This window comes from Schistocerca piceifrons, chromosome X (assembly GCF_021461385.2).
Source record: "Schistocerca piceifrons isolate TAMUIC-IGC-003096 chromosome X, iqSchPice1.1, whole genome shotgun sequence".
In the NCBI taxonomy this organism is placed as follows: domain Eukaryota; kingdom Metazoa; phylum Arthropoda; class Insecta; order Orthoptera; family Acrididae; genus Schistocerca; species Schistocerca piceifrons.
In genome coordinates, this window is record NC_060149.1 from 87868882 (window position 1) to 87889301 (window position 20420).

The 20420-nt window shown below is 40.5% G+C and overlaps 1 protein-coding gene across 1 annotated transcript in view; it reads left to right on the forward strand.

Annotated features, from left to right (window-relative positions):
* The window catches only part of LOC124722188, a gene marked incomplete at its 3' end in the record, with an annotated part of 144223 nt that extends 127391 nt beyond the window's left edge, over positions 1-16832 (forward strand). The window contains exon 3 of the mRNA XM_047247387.1: positions 16775-16832. Coding sequence (XP_047103343.1) covers positions 16775-16832 — 58 coding nt within the window. The remainder of the gene's footprint in view (positions 1-16774) is intronic.
* Between the last annotated feature and the right edge of the window lie 3588 nt (positions 16833-20420).

Sequence of the window (20420 nt, forward strand, 5' to 3'; positions counted from 1 at the left end):
CCGGGTGTTGGCCCTGTGTGCCTCGGTCGTATGCAGTCCTGATTGTGGCGCTCACCTGCACGGCGCCAAACACGCATACGACCATCATTGGCACCAAGGCAGAAGCGACTCTCATCGCTGAAGACGACACGTCTCCATTCGTCCCTCCATTCACGCCTGTCGCGACACCACTGGAGGCGGGCTGCACGATGTTGGGGCGTGAGCGAAAGACGGCGTAACGGTGTGCGGGACCGTAGCCCAGCTTCATGGAGACGGTTGCGAACGGTCCTCGCCGATACCCCAGGAGCAACAGTGTCCCTAATTTGCTGGGAAGTGGCGGTGCGGTCCCCTACGGCACTGTGTAGGATCCTACGGTCTTGGCGTGCATCCGTGCGTCGCTGCGGTCCGGTCCCAGGTCGACGGGCACGTGCACCTTCCGCCGACCACTGGCGACAACATCGATGTACTGTGGAGACCTCACGCCCCACGTGTTGAACAATTCGGCGGTACGTCCACCCGGCCTCCCGCATGCCCACTATACGCCCTCGCTCAAAGTCCGTCAACTGCACATACGGTTCACGTCCACGCTGTCGCGGCATGCTACCAGTGTTAAAGACTGCGATGGAGCTCCGTATGCCACGGCAAACTGGCTGACACTGACGGCGGCGGTGCACAAATGCTGCGCAGCTAGCGCCATTCGACGGCCAACACCGCGGTTCCTGGTGTGTCCGCTGTGCCGTGCGTGTGATCATTGCTTGTACAGCCCTCTCGCAGTGTCAGGAGCAAGTATGGTGGGTCTGACACACCGGTGTCAATGTGTTCTTTTTTCCATTTCCAGGAGTGTAGATTTGTAGTCTGTCCCCAATGTTATTCAGTGCGTACAATCACGTGGGTGTGAAGTAAATGGTGGCGATCTTTGGAAAGGCAATTAATGTTATGGTAGAAGAAATAAAAATTATAATTTTGCCCAATGACAATGTAACTCTCTCAGAGACAGCAAAGAACAAGAAAAATTAATGGAACACTAGTAAATGTAATAAAGGATAATGGAGTGCAATCGAATTAAATCAGGTAATGCTGACAGAAATGGATTAGGAAATGAGACCCTAAAAGTACTATGTGACTCCTGCTATTGGGACAACAAATTAACTTATGGTGGCTGGAGTAGAGAGGATATAAATGCAGACTGGAAACAGTGGCAAAAGTGTTTATAAAACAGAAAAAACTTTTTAACATCATATATAAATGCAAGTATTATGAAGTCATTTCTGAAAGCATTTATGTGGAATATGAATTTAAATGAAAATAAATGTGGGTGATAAATACGACAGAACTGAAATAGACATTTTTGAAATGTTGTGTTACAGAAGAATCTGGGAGATTTTATATGTAGGTCACATAACTAATGAAAACGTACTGATCCGACTTGGGGGTGGGGGATGGGGGCGGAGGAGGGCAGGTATTGCATTATTGCATAGTTTGGTTGAAATAAGAGGTGGCATATTAGAACAGATCCTGAAGCATGAAAGAATCGTTAGTTTAAATTGTAGGAGGAAACCAAGACTTGAGTACAGTAAACATATTCAAGTGTATGTAACTTCCATACATGGCAACAAAAACTGTTTCAGACACAGTACAAAAAATTACATAGGAAAAACAGATCAGTAACGCACTTCTAACAACTATTTTCTGTCAGTTGCAAATAACTTATATTTGAAACTTCCTGGCAGATTAAAACTGTGTGCCAGACCGAGACTCAAACTCGGGACCTTTGCCTTCCGTGGGCAAGTGCTCTACCGACTGAGCTACCCAAGCACGACTCACGCCCCATCCTCACAGCTTTACTTCTGCCAATACATCGACTCCTACCTTCCAAACTTTACAGAAGCTCTCCTGCGAACCTTGCAGAACTAGCACTCCTGAAAGAAAGCATATTGCAGAGACATGGCTTGGCCACACCCTGGGGGATGTTTCCAGAACGAGATTTTCACTCTGCAGCGGAGTGTGCACTGATATGAAACTTCCTGGCAGATTGAAACTGTGTGCCGGACAGAGACTCGAACTCGAGTTCGAGTCTCGGTCCGGCACACAGTTTTAAAATGCCAGGAAGTTTCAAATCAGCGCTGCAGAGTGAAAATCTCGTTTTGGGAACTTATATTTGATCTGTTCCATTTCAAAACAAATGCAGTCCTAATTCTTTACATCCTACAGCTTCCAAAGGGGATTCTGATGTTATCAATTTCCTTAGATACAAAATTATTAGTGGATATGATGAAAGCACTAATAAACTAATCATATGTTCACCACTATTTTTAATATGCATAACATTATGCAGTGTACCATAGGTCTCTAGAAGAGTGTAGCGTTCCAAAGGATTGGAAAATGGCACAGGTCAACACCGTTTTCAAGAAGGGACGTCGAACAGATGTGCAGAACTATAGACCTATATCTCTAACGTCGATCGGTTGTAGAATTTTGGAACACGTATTATGTTCGAGTGTGATGACTTTTCTGGAGACTAGAAATCTACTCTGTAGGAATCAGCATGGGTTTCGAAAAAGACGATCGTGTGAAACCCAGCTCACGCTATTCGTCTGTGAGACACGGGTTCCCAGGTAGATGCCGTGTTTCTTGACATCTACAAGGCGTTCAATACAGTTCTCTACAGTCGTTTAATGAACAAAGTAAGAGCATATGGACTATCAGAAGAATTGTGTGATTGGATTGAAGAGTTCCTAGATAACAGAATGCAGCATATCATTCTCAATGGAGAGAAGTCTTCCGAAGTAAGAGTGATTTCAGGTGTGCCACAGGGGAGTGTTGTGGGACCGTTGCTATTCACAATATACATAAATGGCCTTGTGGATAACATCGGAAGTTCACTGAGGCTTTTTGTGGATGATGCTGTGGTATATCGAGAGGTTGCAACAATGGAAAACTACGGAAATGGAGAATGATCTGCAACGAATTGACGCATGGTGCAGGAAATGGCAATCGAATCTCAATGTAGAGAAGTGTAATGTGCTGCGAATACATAGAGGGAAAGATCTTTTAACATTTAGCTACAATATAGCAGGTCAGCAACTGGAAGGAGTTGTTGTTGTTATCGTCTTCAGTCCTGAGACTGGTTTGATGCAGCACTCGATGCTACCCTATCCTGTGCAAGCTTCTTCATCTCCCAGTACTTACTGCATCCTATATCCTTCTGAATCTGCTTAGTGTATTCATCTCTTGGTCTCCCTCTACGATTTTTACCCTCCAATGCTAAATTTGTGGTCCCTGTGAATTATCTGGGAGTAGGTATTAGGAGTGATTTAAAATGGAATGATCATATAAAGTTGATCGTCGGTAAAGCGGATGCCAGACTGAGAGTCATTGGAAGAATCCTAAGGAAATGCAATCCGAAAACAAAGGAAGTATGTCAGAGTACACTTGGTCGCCCACTGCTTGAATATTGCTCACCAGTGTGAGATCTGTACCAGATAGGGTTGATAGAAGAGATGGAGAAGATCCAACAGAGAGCAGCGCGCTTCATTACAGGATCATTTAGTAATCGCGAAAGCATTACAGAGATGACAGATAAACTTCAGTGGAAGACTCTGCAGGATAGACGCTCAGTAGCTCGATACGGGCTTCTGTAGAAGTTTCGAGAACATACCCTCACCGAGGAGTCAAGCAGTATATTGCTCCCTCCTACATATATCTCGCGACGAGAGCATGAGGATAAAATCAGAGAGATAAGGGCCCACACAGAGGCATACCGGCAATCTTTCTTTCCTCGAACAGTATGAGACTGGAATAGGATGGAGAACCGATAGAGGTACTCAAAGTACCCTCCACCACACATCGTCAGGTGGCTTGCGCAGTTTGGATTTAGATGTAGATTATGAGTATGTATGTATAAATCTCTTCAGCTTCACATTTTACCAAACAGGCTAAATTATGATACGATGAAACATCTTCACATTCAGTAGATAAGCAATAATCACAAAGTATCAACACATATTACAATTAATGATCTTCAGGTTGCAGCTCTTTTGTCCGTGTTTGCTTTAACAAGACATATGTTTTGGATATGGTTCGCCTTTAGCAAAAAACAATTTTGTTTTTTTATCCCAAACATGTTTCACTTCAGTTGCAGCTTCATCATTGGGCTGTTAAACATAAAGAATGTTCTTTACTGTTTGTATACATGTAAATATTAGTTTTTGATCTTAATTACAGGCTTTTGAAGAACACGTAAAATTATATAGGCCCTACTCATATCTTTTTACCACATGATATGGTTTTTTTGGTGTATTATGTTTCTATAGTGCCTGTTTTCTTTCACAGTTTGTCATTTGCTAACACATACAACTTAGTGTAGACAAATTATTTAAGCAAAATTACCATTTGGTAACTGTTATGGCGATGCCTGAAATTAATTAATTCTATGTGGAAGGTTGTGTGTGTGTGTTGTGTGTGTGTTGTGTGTGTGTGTCAATGTACATTACGTTTCACATAGTTTTTCTTTTTTTTCTCATTTTCTTCACTGTGAAGATTTGTATATCGAGCTTTCACTCCCTCTCGCTCTCTCGCTCTCTCTCTCTCTCTCTCTCTCTCTCTCTCTCTCTCTCTCTCTCTCTCTCTCCCTCTCTCTCTCCCACCCCCCCCCCCTCATTTTTCACACGCCCTGCCAGGTGTTTCTGAGCAAGCTCTACAAAAAATTCTGAAACACCACAGCAGAGTTACATCAAATTGTTTTAAATATAATATTCAACAGACTTTGTCTTTCAGATAATGCAATACCTAACTATATATGTGTAAATGTAAACATTGTGTCGCCTGCAACCAGACATGGCAAACACAGATGAAATTGAGTGGCTAAAGTAAGAAATTAGATACCTATATACAAGAAAGCAGGAACTCAATGCTGAACTATTCAAAATTCACCTAGAACTAGGGAATCATATCCAGATCTCTGAAATATTTCATAAATATCGTGAATACAGTCAAACAAAACACAAAAACAGAAATGAAAAAATGGAATAAACGACAAGAAAAACTAAACACACTTTTAAAACAAAACGAGAGCATTACCCATAAAAATAGAAAGCTAACAAACTACAAACTCTGCAAATGTCTGGTCAACCTTACTGACATATAAGCAACTAACCAAGAAATACATTTTCTAGAAAAAAAAACAAAAAACAATGTCAACACACACATCACACACAAGACAGTGGAGAACCTCATCACAGAAAGTGAATACATCATAAAACAACAAGAAAGAAACAGTAACCCAAACTTCAATGAAGGTCTGACAAGAGATTGGGTTGCGGAAGAAATTGAATGCATAATAATGGAAAACAAAAACAGCATATTGACAGAAACAAAAACCGAAGAAGAAGAATCCTCCAGAAGAACAAAGAAAAAACTTAAAAATAATGAGGCATACATTACAATTATAGAAAAGGGCAGCACAATGATAATAATAAAAAAGGATGAATACAAGGATAAAACCTTAAAATTTCTGAAAGACAACAACATAACAAAGCTAACCAGGAACCCAACACAAAGCTACTAGAAAAACACATCAACACTTCTAAAAAATGTCTCACATATTCACAAAACAGAAAGCGGAATGGCTGAAACTAAGGAGCCCTCAAGCACCCATACCTAACAGCTGACTAAAGCCCCACAAGGAGGGTATTCCGATATGCCCCATTGTCAATTTCAGAAGTGCACCCATATATCACTTTGTCAGAGAAATACACACATACTTACAGAAACATTGCATATACACAAATAACAGAAGCATACACAACACCAAGGAGCTGATACAAAAAATCAAAGACATCAGCATACCCACAACAGCCATACTCACATAATTTGAAATCACATCCATGTACACCTATATCCCCAACAAAGAAAACATCAACATTATCAAACAACAATTAAAAGAACAGGCAGAAGTTCCCAAACCCCACATAAAAGAAATTTCTCTAGCGTTCTAAAACTAATCACAGAGCAAAACTATCAGTTCTACTCACAAGAAGACAGGCTTCCAATGGGGTCACCAGTCAGTCGACTCCTAGCCAACATTTTTCTCAATCACATTGAAAATAAAATATTTGGAACAATAGTAAGACCCAAAAAATACCAGATAATATATTGGTATCGTTATGTAGACGACATTATATGTCTTCTAGATGAAACATGCAGTTGCATCTAACAACTCCACATCAATATAAACAAATTCCACCGAAAAATAAAATTCACCTTAGAAATGTAAGACGACAAAATGTTAAATTTCCTTGACCTCACAGTATACAGACACAACTACCAACACAAATTCTCCATATTCATGGAAGTACCATTACCAGCACAACCATTCACAAACACTCTAATCATCCGATTATGCACAAACTAGCCAGTTTCCAATATATGCTACACCGACTGAACAAAACCACACCTATTGAAAACAACTACAACAATGGATTACATACAATCAGAAAAAGAGCTATAGAGAATGGATATGATACAAACACTACAGATAAACTGAACCACAAAATTAAAACAAAATTAAAAAGGACATCCAGCACACAAAAACAAAAGCCTTCTCATCTACTTACAAACACATGGAACACATTAACACTCATGAACAAGAAACACCCACAACAACAAACAATGTAGGAAGAAACAATATAGAATTCTGAAATCGGCTGTATATTGGATATGCAATATATGCATTCTGAGGGTCTTATGACATAGCTAAGGCTTTTAATTTTAAGTACCATAGTATTTTCGTACAGAATTTAAAATACTGTGGAACAATCGATGTGCGTAGTTAATAGTTTACAAGTTATACATAGAAGACAAACTTGTGTTTCTTTTCTACTTGTATGTTTATCACATGACCACAGACATTACTGATTTCAAGAAGTTGAGCCTGTTGTACCAAATGTATTTAACATCTTCTAGCCACACTATTACAAATTGCAGTCTTCATCCTCTCTGAAGCTGATATAAAAACAGGGAAAAAACTTAAGCCATGTCCAATGTTAGCGACAGAAGTGGCCAACATCGAGAGACATTTGGTTTTGCGACATTCCAACTACAAGCAGCAGCATCTGGTGACATGCCTTGGTCTCCTTTGTATGAGTGACGAACCGCCACGACAAGTTGGCTGGTAGAGACGACCAGCTGTTTCAGTAAAACAATGCCCATAAAGTGTTGAATATTGTAGACCGAAACTAAGGAAACAAAATTAGCTTTATTTAAGAAAATAAGGTGATAAAAGAGGGTTGTGCATCACATTTGAATCTTTGTGGAGAATTTAATAAATTATATCATCAACTACGAAGATCAACAGACAAATTATTCGATTACACAAGGATAAGAGAAGATAAATTCAAGTATTTCATCAATGAATTAAAGATGAGTGTTTCTTATGTACCTACGAACTTTCAACAGCCAATAAGCAGTGAAGAATGACAGACTAATATTGCAACCGAAAAACGAGTAACTTTCTTCACAGGGTGTCCATGATGTAGCAAGAACGTCATTGGCAAGGAATCTGAATCGTTGTGGGCCCTCGATTTGGACCTACTTAGTTTTTATATTTTAACTGACTCAACTTCAATCCAATCACCCATTCTGTGTACTAAGTTTTACTTATCCTCTTTATACTGCATCTCAAAGTGTATTTAAGGTCTTGCTAAAGCACTTGCTCTTTAAGTGTATACACACCAATCCTAGTATATCATACACATTAAATTCCTAATAAAAAATCAGAGAATAACTATAAAGTTTACTGATATTTGATTGTCGCGAATGTAATTAATCAACAATAAATATCAATGTCAAGTATTTCAATTAATGTAAACAGTCTGCATAAATAAAGCCTAAAGGGTTTTCGAAAATAAGGTCAGACATATTGTGAAATAATTTATCTAAAAGTAAGAAATAAAATAGATTAGAGAAACATTTGATGCACCTTGTTTCCTGTAACTGATACTGAGCATCATAAAAGCCACATCAATGTTTCTCTAATCTAATGCATTTCATCTGCATAAATTTTTGACCAAAACGTTTCGAGTGTTGAGCATACAACAAAATACATCCCCTTTGTATGCTATCATTTTCAAAAAGTCTTGTTTCGATATTCTGAACCGTTTATTGAATTAGACGATTTTTATGAACACTTAATTCCCGATGCACAGAGAAAGAATTGAGTGCTCTGCACACAACCTGTCGACCAGACATAAATACCAATATCTATAGAGCAAAAAAAGACATTATTCTGCTCGACACTTTAAATAAAATTTTGACATGTTGACTACATTTCACAGGAAATAATATATAGAGTACAATGAGTTGTATGCAAAGTCTCTAAAATGCGTTTTTCCCTCTGATAACTCTTAAAAGTTTCATGTAGTTATTTACTTAGTTTCGTGCAGCACAGCATCCAGAACTAATAAGGATAATAAATTCAGTCTATTGTCTAGCGAAAACATCAAGAATCAAATTTTGTCACCAAATAGTCATAAGGTAAATAAAAAGATGCTTATAGTAAAATAATCAAGAGAACAAGCGTTGCAACGAGTTTGTGGCGAATAACAAGGTCTCAGCATGACTATGCTGACTTCATGACAGCCAACGTGTCAGATGATTTGAGTGTGTCAGTACTGACTGCTTGCTGCATGACATTACTAGATAAAATTTTTAAGATATTTAGTATTAATCCTGGATGGTCATGCAAGCACATCTTTCACGAGCCTGATATTATCAGAAACCATTACTTTTCTTCTCTCAAAGAAACCTAGTGTACAGATATAAAGCGTGATTGGGAATGAGGAATATTAAAAAAGAAATTGTGGTCCACCGTTTGGAAATATTGTTGGGTTCACAGCTGGCCCCTGCAGTTGGGATGCTGAAATTTCCACACGGCACTCTGTGATGTATCTGTGATGTGTGCACTCTATCGTAGAGAGCCTACTCCAATGATAAACATAATACAATACATGGAAGAATAGTGTAATCAGCTGCTATTGAAATGATGAACAACTGTTAAACGCTTCTTTGTTTGCTTATTCAAGCATAATGTACACTAAAGAGACTGAACGAATGGCGCAGTGGTAAAGACTTGGATTCGCATTTGGGGGAACTGTGCTTCAATTCCCCATCCAGCTATCCAGATTTAGGCTTTCCATGGTTTCTCTCAGTCGGTTAAGGTTCCTTTGAACAGGATGTGAGCCATCCCTCCCACATCTGAGCTTGTACTTTCACTCTAATTACCTCCTTGCCGATAGGACATTAGACTATAATATTTATTCTTCTCTTTCAAAATAAAGAAATGAAATACTATCAATAACTATCCTATTTGCCCTAAATGCGTCACTAAAAGAAAAATAGTCATTGCTATGTTAAGACCCAACAAAATGTCCTAAACGGACATGGCTGAAATCTGTCTTATCCTTTCATTCATATTTGAATAGTTTTGACCACAATCGATATTTTATTATTATTCATTTCTGAGCACAAAATTTGTTAATACATATGTAAACAGCATTGATGAAATTTTAGTACTCTGGATTTTGGAGGAATTATTTGCTACAAATGTAGATTTGATGTATGAGTAGTTCCATATACAATTTTGTCGCCTTTAATGTCTCTATCATATTCGTGGTTTCATTATGAGAAGAAAGTAGCCTCCTGTTTTGTAAACGTCATACAATTTGAAGCATGTATGACACGGACTAAACTCTCAGCACAGGTCAATGTGCCACAAACAGTTATTTCATAGTTGGGACTAGTTCTGAGACATGGTAATAACACTTCATAGATTAACTGAATGTCGACAAAGACTAAAGCCATCCAGACATGGGCCATGAAAGGTAACATTGATGTGGGTGTGAACACAGCAATGGTTTCTGGCATAGCTGGTGAGGCTCAGAAATGTTTAGAGACTAGAGATGGGTGATCCGCTCCTGAACTGATTAAAGGAGCTACATCTTTCTACAGAGTGAGTGATTAGTGACTCAGAAATAGGACTGGTAGCTCTATAGAACCGAAATGTCTCTCCAAGGATGTAAGTGAGCAAAACGAAGATTCTAGGGCAGGTTGCTGGAACAACATCCCACACAACAAGGGGAATTAATTACTATGGCATCGACCCTTATAGTAAGGAATGTCTCCCAAATTGCAGAAAGCTACACTGCAAATGAAGTTTATACCCCTTTATAACTGTCAGCAGCTTTTGTCACCCATGAAAAGAATAGAAGGCAAAGGAAGGTCATTTCCTTAGAACACTACATTACCTCAGAAAACACTTTCTTATCTTTTATTTCCGCTCTTGATTAGAAAAGACAGCTTGCAAGTAGATCGCTTGGGAGTGAGAGAAATGTAAAGAACAGACTCACAAGATATATAACTTACACATTTTGTTGGAGTGATATCTGTTTATATATATATTTGTGAAAACCAAGATCGCTTGTCTTTAAAACCCTTACTCCAATTACTAGTTTGTACAGAATAGTGCTGTCATCTTCAGGTTGGCATTACACTGTATGGAAGAATGTAAATGATACTATGCACAAGATAAGACCAGTTTTTTGGAATGACCCGAATTTTACAAAAGATTTTGCATACCACTGCATGTATATTTTTCACATGCATGGTTTAAAGCTTACTATTATATTTTTATAAAACAAATTATAGGTTATTAACTTCAAAGCTTATCTGTCGTCGACATTTTGAGAACAAAGTGTAGATAAATCAAAAAACTCCACATGATTTGTCATTTATAAACCAGAGTGCTCTCAGATGGGTTGTCAAATGAATAAAAGGTAAAAGTGCAACATTCATAGCACCAATAGAGTTAAATCCACACACCATGTTGATGACCTCACATGGGCGAAACTGGGGTGCTGCAGAGCCCTTGTGACTTGGCATGTAGACAGAAGATGGCGCCATCGTATTCACTGGTGATATATTGAAATATTTGGAAATTAGTTTCATGAATATTTTACACAAATTAAAAAGCATATTATGTAGTACAGGAATCACAAAGGTAAATCTTTACATCTGATTCATTTACAAAGATATGGCACATTTCACCTATATAAATTACATGTATGGAAAAACGTAATGGTAAAAACATTTATAATGTCCTAGATTGTCATTATGTGCTACAAGGTGCTTATTATATCTCAACAGCCGATGAGATCGCCACTGTACACGACAGTCTTTTTACTTATACCCTACACATACCAGTCACATTCCAGCCAAGACAACTTAAAAATATATATATATTGCACGCACCATGGGGCAATAAATTTAAAAACCAGGGAGACGGAGTGTGAGGATGGGAGGATAGGGGGGAAAAGGGAGGCATGGGGTAGAGGAGGATCGTGGGAGAGGGGAAGGGGATAGTGGGGAGGGGGAAAAGGGGAAAAGGGGAGAAGGGAGATAAAGAGGGAAGAGAAGACGGTAAGAGGAAGGAATCCTAGAGGGTTAGGCAAATGTATAGACTCCTCCCAGTAAGGGTGACAGCCCTGTGCAAAATCAATGGTGCGCATGTCACTGTATGCCATGACATGCATGCATGTCTGAAGGAACATTCTATCGAACTTTACAGACATTGGCGAATTCAGACACTACAACATATTTCATGCCAAAACCAAAGTAACCTGACGAGAAAACTAAATAAGTCTCTCCCTATGTGGGAACTACGTAATTGTTCAAGCACTATGGGTAGCAGACACTGGGACATACGGAAGTTTGGGTCAGTCTGTGAAGTGTGTTCGGATAGATGAACCAGTTAAGGCGACCACTTGCATAAAGAGGGAAGTTGGGATTGGAGTCCCGGCCTCACACAAATTTTCATTTATTCCCAGTAATTTGTCTAGCTGTGGTTGTACTATTTTCGCAATTCGCGAATACATTTGATGATTTTGGAGTGTTTACCAGAGTTTTCAGTGCACTTCATAATACGAGTATACTTCCAAGTTCCCATTTTTTTCTGAAAGTCTAGTTCAACAACCTATGCAGGAACAGCAATACGTGACGCAGCGAAGTGCTGCTATGAGCACACGGCGACTTTCTGCACGTATCAGTGTCCCACAAACATGTATATTGCGAATATTACATGTGTAGAACATTTCACATATAGCGTGTTCACAATTTTCACATTGGTGACAGTGCCACACGACTTGAATTTTGTCGTTGGTTTAATGATAATCGTCATTTGCTTCCATTAATACTACCACCGGTTGAAGTCACGTTTACACAGAATGGAATCAACCACACACGTTATAATCATAGATGGTTGCAGGAAAATCCACATGGTATCGTGGAAAACAAATTTTCAAGTTCCTTTTCCGATCAGTTGTTTTTTGCCGCATGGTTGGTAACATCTTGATAGGTCTAGTCACTGAATAATAATGAATGACGGGACAGAATCACTTGCATTTATTTGGAAAATTCGTTTGTTGAACACCATGAGGATGTTCGTTTGGCAACGCGGAATGCAATGTACTTCCAGCATGACGGAGCCCCTCCACATTTTACCAGGCTTGTGAGGAAACATCTCAATTGCATTCACCGTAATCGCTGGATTGCTCATGGTAGTAAAGTTAACTGGCCACCAAGATCGCCAGACCTCACGCTATTAGATTTTTGTTTATCGGTTTGAATGATGTCTGAGGTGTACAAACGAAAGGAGAATGTGCGAGATGAACTACTTGGTCACATCATGGACGCCGCTGCTCTCATTGTGTAACGTGCAAAGGCACTTAGACAAGCCACACAAGGTGTTCTCTCAAAATCGCACAAATATATCGCGGGGTGGAATCTGAGCTAACTATTTGTAGTATCGTTCCCAGAACCGATCGCGGTCCTCTGGTTTGGAGCCGAGTGGAAGGCTTAAACCAGAGACTCAGACGATTCTGCGGGGTTCTGGGGTGCAAATTCCTCGACCTCCGCTATCAGGTGGAGAAATGTAGGGTCCCCCTGAATAGGTCAGGCGTGCACTACACGCAGGAAGCGGCTACAAGGGTAGCGGAGTACGTGAGGAGTGCACATGTGGGTTTTTTAGGTTAGAGAATTCCCTCCCTAGGCCAGACAAGACGCCTCCTGAGACGCGACAAGGTAGTAGTAGGGAAAGCGCAACAGGGAATAACAATATTAATGTGGTAATAGTAAACTGCAGAAGCGTCTATAGAAAGGTCCCAGAACTGCTCTCATTAATAAACGGTCACAGTGCCCACATAGTACTAGGGACAGAAAGTTGGCTGAAACCAGATGTAAACGGTAATGAAATTCTAAACTCAGATTGGAATGTATACTGCAGAGACAGGCTGGACAGTGAAGGGGGAGGCGTGTTTATAGCGATAAAAAGTGCAATAGTATCGAAGGAAATTGGTGGAGATACGAAATGTGAAATAATTTGGGTTTAGGTCATGGTTAAAGCAGGCACAAATATAGTAATTGGATGTCTCTATAGGCCCCCTGGCTCAGCAGCTGTTGTGGTAGAGCACCTGAAGGAAAATTTGAAAATATTTCGAGTAGATTTCCCGACCATGTTATAGTTCTGGGTGGAGACTTTAATTTGCCGGATATAGACTGGGAGACTCAAACGTTTATAATGGGTGGCAGGGACAAAGAATCCAGTGGAATTTTTTTAAGTGCATTATCTGAAAACTTCCTTCAGCAGTTAAACAGAGAACCGACTCGTGGCAATAACATATTAGACCTTCGGGTGACAAACAGACCCGAACTATTTGAAACAGTTCACGCAGAACAGGGAATCAGCGATCATAAAGCGGTTACTGCATCGATAATTTCAGCAGTAAATAGAAATATTAAAAAAGGTAGGAAGATTTTTCTGTTTAGCAGAAGTGACAAAAAGCAGATTTCAGAGTACTTGACGGCTCAACACAAAAGTTTTGTCTCAAGTACAGATAGTGTAGAGGATCAGTGACAAAGTTCAAAACCATCGTACAATATGCAGTAGATGAGTATGTGCCAAGCAAGATCGTAAGAGATGGAAACGAGGCGCCGTGGTACAACAACAGAGTTAGAAAACTGCTGCCGAAGCGAAGGGAACTTCACAGCAAACATAAACATAGCAAAAGCCTTGCAGACAAACAAAAATTACGCGAAAGGGAATGTAGTGGAGGACGGCTATGCGAGAGGTGTTCAATGAATTCCAAAGAAAAGTTCTATGTACTGACTTGGCAGAAAATCCTAAGAAATTTTTGTCTTATGTCAAAGCGGTAGATGGATCAAAACAAAATGTCCAGACACTCTGTGACCAAAATGGTACTGAAACAGAGGATGACAGACTAAACGCCAAAATACTAAATGTCTTTTTCCAAAGCTGTTTCACAGAGGAAGACTGCACTGCAGTTCCTTCTCTAGATTGTCGCATAGATGACAAAATGGTAGATATCGATATAGATGACAGAGGGCTAGAAAAACAATTAAAATCGCTCAAAGGATGAAAGGCCGCTGGACCTGGTGGGATACCAGTTCGATTTTACACAGAGTACGCGAAGCAACTTGCCCCCCATCTTGCAGCGGTGTACTGTAGATCTCTAGAAGAGCATAACGTTCCAAAGGTTTGGAAAAGGGCACAGGTCAACCCCGTTTTCAAGAAGGAACGTCGAACAGATGTGGAGAACTATAGATCTATATCTCTAACGTCGATCAGTTGCAGAATTTCGGAACACGTATTATGTTCGAGTATAATGACTTTTCTAGAGACTAGAAATCTACTCTCTAGGAATCAGCATGGGTTTCGAAAAAGACGATTGTGTGAAATCCATCTAGCGCTGTTCGTCCACGAGACTCAGAGGGCCATAGACACGGGTTCATAGGTAGATGCTGTGTTTCTTGACTTCCGCAAGGCGTTTGATACAGTTCCCCACTGTCGTTTAATGAACAAAGTAAGAGCATATGGACTATCAGACTAATTGTGTGATTGGATTGAAGAGTTCCTAGATAACAGAACGCAGCATGTCATTCTCAATGGAGACAAGTATTCCGAGGTAAGAGTGATTTCAGGTGTGCCGCAGGGGAGTGTCGTAGGACCGTTGATATTCACAATATACATAAATGACCTTGTGGATTACATCGGAAATTCACTGAGGCTTTTTGCGGATGATGGTGTAGTATATCGAGAGGTTGTAACAATGGAAAATTGTACTGAAATGCAGGATGACCTGCAACGAATTGACGCATGGTGCAGGGAATTGCAATTGAATCTCAATGTAGAAAGTGTAATGTGCTGCGAATACATAGAAAGAAAGATCCTTTATCATTTAGCTACATATAGCAGGTCAGCAACTGGAAGCAGTTAATTCCATAAATTATCTGGGAGTACGCATTAGGAGTGATTTAAAATGGAATGATCGTATAAAGTTGATCGTCGGTAAAGCAGATGCAAGACTGAGATTCTTGGAAGAATCCTAAGGAGATGCAATCCGAAAACAAAGGAAGTAGGTTACAGTACACTTGTTCGCCCACTGCTTGAATATTGCTCACCAGTGTGGGATTCGTACCAGATAGGGTTGATAGAAGAGATAGAGAAGATGCAACGGAGAGCAGTGCGCTTCGTTATAGGATCATTTAGTAATCGAGAAAGCGTTATGGAGATGATAGATAAACTCCAGTGGAAGACTCTGCAGGATAGACGCTCAGAAGCTCGGTACGGGCTTTTGTTGAAGTTTCGAAAACACACCTTCACGGAGGAGTCAAACAGTATACTGATCCTTCCTACGTATATCTCGCGAAGAGACCATGAGGATAAAATCAGAGAGATTAGAGCCCGCACAGATGCATACCGACAATCTTTCTTCCCACGAACAATACGAGACTGGAATAGAAGGGAGAACCGATAGAGGTACTCAAAGTACCCTCCACCACACACCGTCAGGTGGCTTGCGGAGTATAGATGTAGATGTAGATGTAGATGAAGTTTACGTCGGGATATTCGAGTATTTATTATGAACTGTGCAACAGCTGTAATGCGATGCGTACGATAACACTTAGAGGTGAATTTGTTAAAAATTGGTATTTTTCAATTAATAGTTTGTAAATTGCATGTTGTAATGTTTACTACCTGTTGCACGTGTGTGCATGTAAATCTGACAATTTATTGAATAATATTGAAAATAAATAACAATGTACATTAAATGTTCTATCTTGGAAACCATTCGGATAAGGCATATGACGTTACGATTATTTTCGCTCCAATTTATCTTTCCTGCTGTTGTACAGCAGAATAATTTTATTGTACAGGCTTAAAATTTGGTTAGAGTTCCACCACACAAAATCGGAACAGATTAGATTAGCGCTGGGCTGGTGTGCCAATCGTTATGTCAACAAGACATGCCGCCAATGCAGCAGGCCTCAGAAAGGGCAGACAGAAATAAAAGCACTGTTGTGCTTTTTATGAGGGAAACCTGAAGTAACACCATGTAATTCCACTGCCTGAGAACCACTACAAAATCATAGATGGGAAGGACTGGTCTATGGGACCAAGAATGATTATTGAAAGTATCATAGCTAGGCAAGGAACGCTGGTGAGGCCGATAAATGAGGACAAATGCACTTATACACCCAGACCACTATGTCATAGGCACAGTCTCGGCCTGTTGAACAGAGTAGAGGCTTTTGGAGCTCAAGAACTACATTCTGTTCTGTTGCCATTTTGTCCACATTGTTATAACTTTACAGAATGACACTCTATTGAGTTTCAATGAAACTTCATTATGCTGATGTTGATGGCCAGCCTGATACTTGCTTTCAGACTCCAACACCGCCAGGCTACCAACCTTATGCATATCACAGCTGTCAGTGCTGGATACTGGGTCAATGCTGATGAGAGGATTGGTGAGCAGCCAGCCCTCCTCGACTACTGGGTCATTGCGGATGATCTGCAAGCTGCTGTCTTATCACTGACCAGGTGAGGCATGTTCACACAGCCTTCTGTCTGACTTATGACTGTCTGTTACAATTTCGGTCGATCCATGGTGGGTAATCAGGGCCTAGTCTTCATGACAACTGGCATCCTGGACCTCAGTCGACAGTCTTCACCTGAGGGCTGAGGTGGTAGCTGTACTGAGTCATGGCAAAATGTCTGCAGGGAAAGGGAGGGGGGCAGGGCAACGCCTTCCTTGTACTGCCACTGAGGCCAGCACAGCACACGGCCATGGCGCTGACCTATGAGGCGACATGACGACTCACTGATGAGGTGTCAGCACTACTTCGTGACAGGCCCAGCTGACCACTGAACTCTGAAGACAGTTGTACCTTTGTAAACTCTGCTCTGTCAATAGATGTTATTACAGATATAGCTGTGTCACTGAAGCCACCAGGCATGCACTGGACCACTCAACCTCACTCTACACTCGACCTCTTGATCACAACGCGACCTTGGCTCTCTGATGCCATAACATTGGTTCCAGGGAGTGGCTGGGCCACAACATTGTCGTATCCCTGAATAGTGTCCATTCTGTTTGGGATAACCTATATTGTGCACTGACTCTGTAGTTGCCACAACTTCACATAACTGCGAGTCTTTGCCTCACAGTTTCCCCTAACAGCAATCGACACTCTATGGAATTACGAGGTAAAACAAAATATCTGACCACCAGAACAACTCACATAACCACATAAATTTAAATGCACACACCTAAGGGAAGTAGTTGCGAGTAAGAAAGACAATGGTTGTACGCAGGGTACATATTTCCCAATTTACCCCTTATTTGACTGTTTTCAATGCTCATGTGTCATTAATGTTCCAAAAAAGTCACCTGATGGTACTAAGAAATACAGATTATATTGTGATTATCATTTCCTGAGTGCGAAAACTGTCGCTGATGTGTATCTGATCCCCAATATCACTGAAACATTGGACAATTTAGGACAATGCAGGTATTTTTCAGAGATTGATCTAAGAAGTGGGTATCATTGGTTGGAAGGCACTGCCAGAAGATAAGCCAAAACCTGCCTTCACAATGCCATAGGGTAAGTACGAGTATCACAGAATATTATTTGGACTTAACAATTCATCAGCTATGCTTCAGAGACTACTACATGAAGTAATTTGGCATCACAGTACTCTCAAAAGATATGAAGGAATACGAAACATGTTTAGAAGAAGTACTCAACAGATTACAAACAGCACGTCTAATGCTCAGCATGGATACATGTAATTTTGCACAAACAGAAGTTAACTGCCTCAGACATGTAATTAGTAGAGAAGATATGAAAGCTAAACCTGTGAAATTATTATCGAAACTTCTTCCAGGATTTTGCAAAAATCGCAAAACAACTGAATCGTTTATTGAGGAATGGTGTAAAATTTGAATGGTCGGCAGAGTGCGAAACAGCACTTGAGACATTGAAAAAGGTGCTGATATTCGATCCAGTTCTGAAATTTCCTAATTTCGAGAAAGAGATCATCCTGTCATGTGATGCCAACGATAGTGGACTGGGTTGCATTTTGAGTCGAAATATCAATGCTAAAGAACACGCAGTGGCTTATGCATCTAGATAACTAAACAGAGCAGAACGGAACCACTCCGCTACAGAAAAGCATGTTAGCAGTTATTTATGGAATCAGCTAATGACGCTGCTGTTTGTACGATCAGAAATTTCAGGTGGCAACATATTACACATCGTTAAATGGTTGTTGAGAGTAAAAGATCATTCTAGTAGACTGACGAAATGGGCATTTAAACTGAGAGAATTTGAATATGAAGTGCTTAGAAACCGGGTAAACCATACAAAGTAGATACTTCAAGTAGAAAACCACAGTACTGCAAGCACGAGGCCAAAGCGTGACTGAATGGCAGGAGACGCAAACAGCTGACAAAGGCAGTTAGGCATTCAGCTCACAGCCATAGTCCATAACACATTATCGATTGCTCTGCAGATCAATCAAACGTGGACCGTGCGTGACAGTCTGGCTACATTCAGGGTAAGGTTTTGCATTAAGTGCACGATCCCATGTTAGCATGTTGCAGAAAAACGGATAGATGAATCTCAGTGAAATACTGGTGAAAACGAGGAGACGTGATGAGTCGCTACGTAAGGGGTCTTCTGGCACAAAATTTGTCATTGATGACATCATTGGATTTCCCAATCACCCCCACCTTCCCTATCTGACATAGGCCAATTACTTGTGTATAAAATGCCAGAAAATTCAAATTTTGGTAGAAATTTAGAAAATTGAGAGAAATTCAAGAAATAGCCCAATTGTGATAGTATAGTTCCTATAGAAGCAAGGTTATTGCCTTAAGTATAAATTGGCAGGAAATGTGAGATAGGGCATGGTATGCTGGATGACTTGGATTACAAGCTCTGGCTCTATGATAACACGATCCAAGACCTGGAATTCTGGCACAGCTTTAGTATTACATCAGAATCCACGATGGTTGATCTGGAATACGAGATAGCGATCGAACATGGTGACAGAGGCATACTGGAATGGCTCTATGACATCAAAACCTAAATCCTGGAATACAAGCACTGACTCTACGACATCACACTCCAGCTCAGACCTGTTGGGCCAGTTATAAAAGTGTAGAATTTTGGCATACCACCCAAGATTTGAGATACTGGGACAGGTTCTATGACGTCAGAATCCAAGTTCTGTAATATTAGCACTATGATGTCAGGGTCAAATGATGTTTGTCGTATCCAGATGTATCTGCTGACATACTTGACATAACTTTACCCCCAAGCCTACCTGACATTTTTTGCCAAGCTTCTTTTCATCAGAGGTGTATGTTGCTCCTAACTCTGAGTTTGGGTCTCTCCGCTGCAGTCTTTATTTAAAGAAACTCTGGGAGGAACAGGGCCTTCTGGACCCCCCCCCCCCGCCCCCCAGTGGTCTCCCCTACTCTTTGTCCTAAGTTAAAGTCCAAACTGTATGCTGTTGTAGTAGGAATACTTGCATCGTTATTTAAATATGTGTGTTTACAGGGAGAGTTCACTTTCTCACTTTCCACAGTCGAGAAGTCAGGCATTGTGCGCCACTGGCACTCCCAGAAAGTTGGGCAGAGCTGTCAGCCGCTGGGGTTGCACGTTGCATAAGACGTAAAGAATCCAGCAGCCTATACTCAACCCATCATCCGTTGGTGAAAGCTCAGTGCAGAGAGACACCACATGTATACAGCCAGTTCAATAACCTAATGCAAAATGGAGTATAGAAGCTCTGATTCCCAACACCAGTATGCTGGTGTGACAGCACTGCAACCACAGTCACAGCCACAACAAACTGCTTAATTCGAGATAAAATGATGGGAAACACGGAGTATGATAATAACCTATGGCCCACAAATATGTGATGCATGGAAACTGAAAAATCTAGAAATGTAGATTTGTCCTCCTGGTGGTGGACTCCTGTGAAATAGCTCTGAATTAAAACAAATAAGTTCAGGTACTAT